The sequence below is a fragment of the Vulpes vulpes genome, chromosome 7 (genome assembly GCF_048418805.1).
Source record: "Vulpes vulpes isolate BD-2025 chromosome 7, VulVul3, whole genome shotgun sequence".
Taxonomy (NCBI): Eukaryota; Metazoa; Chordata; class Mammalia; order Carnivora; family Canidae; genus Vulpes; species Vulpes vulpes.
The window spans coordinates 58,389,262-58,391,566 of NC_132786.1; the positions used below are offsets into that span (position 1 = coordinate 58,389,262).

Below are 2,305 nucleotides of genomic sequence, written 5' to 3' on the forward strand. Positions count from 1 at the left end.
TACTCCCCGATAGACATCATTGAGGTAACACCTGATCCAGCAGCCCACAGGTTACTCAGTGGAGCATGATAAATAGTTTCCTTTTAATGGACGTTTCAAACTGAAACGTCCAGCTCTTTCAGAGCTGTAGAACTTGTTTTAATCAACTTCCCTTGATAAAAGAGCTGGATTCTAGCAACTATACCTCCTTTATCCTCTCTCTACTGATGTCTGGAGCCATGAGAATTTTTTTCTTAGTTTCTGCTGCTCTCATTGTCCTTGCTCACATTTTCTCAGGTAAGAGGGAAATCCTAATAGATGTAAGGGTGGCAATCTGTCTTTTGAGAAGAAAGTTCAGGTTTTAGAGAAGTGCATGACTCATCCCAGATTCTAAAAATATCCCAGCACAAAGCAGTTACTAGAAATCTTTTCTTGAGCTTAAACACAAAACTACTGAGCTGGACTACCTCCACCCACAAGGGTATCTGGTTAATTTTCCCCAAAGCTCCACCAAGGGATTCAGACTTCTCTTTATATTACATTTAGTTCTCTTTCCAACTTCTGGAGGAAGTTCAACTTTGTGCTCTGACAGGAAGGGCTGAAAAGTAAGTAAAGCTCATGATCAAAAAGATTGCACAGAAGCACCTACATCATTTGATTTCAGTTTCATTGTCCAGACTTACCCATGCAACCATACAGAGCCACGGGGCCTGGGACTGATGTCCTTTGCTGAGTCTCCTCGTGTTATCCAGAGATTCCATTACTCATTGTTTGAAGTGAGAAGTAACTGTTTGGGGAAGGTTTACCAATCCCTCTGTTTCTATAATCTGCTTAAACAAAGCCAGGCACATCCTCTGTGCCCTGAGAAAGTACACTATTATTATTGTCTGCTTATCATTGTTTTTTAATCATCATTCTCATTCTTATTATCTGCCTGAATAAAGGATTTAAAAACCTTATGAGTATTCCATGTCAGTTGATTGGCTAGATGCCTGATGAATTTCCGTAGTCTATTACAATATCCCAAGTTCAAATTTGGACTATTTAAAAAATTTCCCCTTACTTTGAGCAGAAATCTAAGGCTGTGCAATTCCTTTCTGTTGGTCTGAGTCCTAACTGGGGCATGAACAGGTTCAGTGTTTCTTCAGCATGGCATTATCTCAGGTACGACAGCAATATGTGTTCTTTCTCTTCCTCAAAGCTGTATTTTCCTAGAACAGGTTCCCTTTGGGAGTGACTGCCAGTTCTTTGTATTATTTCTCCTGAGAATATCTATCACCAAAAACTTTTTTCTATCACTTCTCTCAAAATACCTTTACTCTCTTCAGCTTAATCTTTGTTCAGAAGAAAAACTCGTTGTCCACATCGCCCGCAATTCCAGAATTAAACCCATTATTCATTGATATTTCTTACAGAATGGATCAGCCTCAGGTTTCTTTTATCTTTGCACCTAAAGCCTTGAAACTCTTCAGCCCCGTGGCTGTCATCTATCGTTGCATGTGGTCTCTTGTTCACGTGCCTACAGTATAAACAGCACCATCTTTACCTTTTGTTATATGTCTGAGACTATTAATATGGAGACATGAAAACAATCACACATTGGGAAGGAATGTTATTGAAATTAGAAAGTAGACTGCCTCCATCCCAGGAAGACATGCTCTGCTTCTAGATATCCTAGAAATGACTATGGCAGAGGGAATTGAATACCCAGTAGGGACACTGTGTAAGTTGTGCATGGAATCTGAGCTCCCACACAGCTGCTCAGGTGACATGTGCTTTTTCTGATCGCTAGGCGTGTACTCCGTGTCTGCAGGAGACTCGGTAATAGGGAATTGTGATTTTTGGCCTGGGTGATGTTATGTTGCTTTCTGGTCACCAATTACTGGATAACTGAGGCCTTGCTTTCTTCACTCAGCCCATGGAGCTATACGCAGAAGGATGCAGTGCCAGAAGATGGATGGTCGCTGTGAAGTTGAGTGCCTTTCCTTTGAAGATAAGGTTGGGGGCTGTAGAGCTGAACTGATACCACTTTGCTGCAAAAAAAGGAAGAATAATTAAAAGCCAAGAAGGAGCTACAGAAAGTGAGAAGCAAAGATCCTCTGGCTGTGAGCTCCATGCGGAAAACATCCCTGGATTTTTCTCTCTTGACCTCCAACATGGGCATTCTATGAATGAAGCTGTCAATCCAGCTTCTGACACTGCAGAGAAATACCCTCTGTAGGCCGTGAGGTGCCTGGGGGAAGGCACTGTGTTATGTTGGCCTTTGGAATCCTCACTTGCTGGCAGAGGCCCCATTAATTATTTTATGGATTGATAAAGTGAGTGA

General features: G+C 41.7%; 1 protein-coding gene across 1 annotated transcript; it reads left to right on the forward strand.

Moving 5' to 3' along the window:
- Positions 1-206: 206 nt before the first annotated feature.
- Positions 207-2,037, forward strand: LOC140599500 (beta-defensin 107A-like). Its single transcript, XM_072762646.1, has 2 exons — positions 207-276; positions 1,895-2,037. Exons 1-2 carry the CDS (start codon positions 207-209, stop codon positions 2,035-2,037), a joined length of 213 nt encoding a protein of 70 aa, XP_072618747.1.
- Positions 2,038-2,305: the final 268 nt, after the last annotated feature.

Bases quoted from the DNA above. Each gene is read 5' to 3' on its own strand.
- LOC140599500 (XM_072762646.1), top strand. From the start codon at position 207: ATGTCTGGAGCCATGAGAATTTTTTTCTTAGTTTCTGCTGCTCTCATT. The intron at 277-1,894 runs GTAAGAGGGAAA...TTCTTCACTCAG, and splicing joins CCTTGCTCACATTTTCTCAG to CCCATGGAGCTATACGCAGA.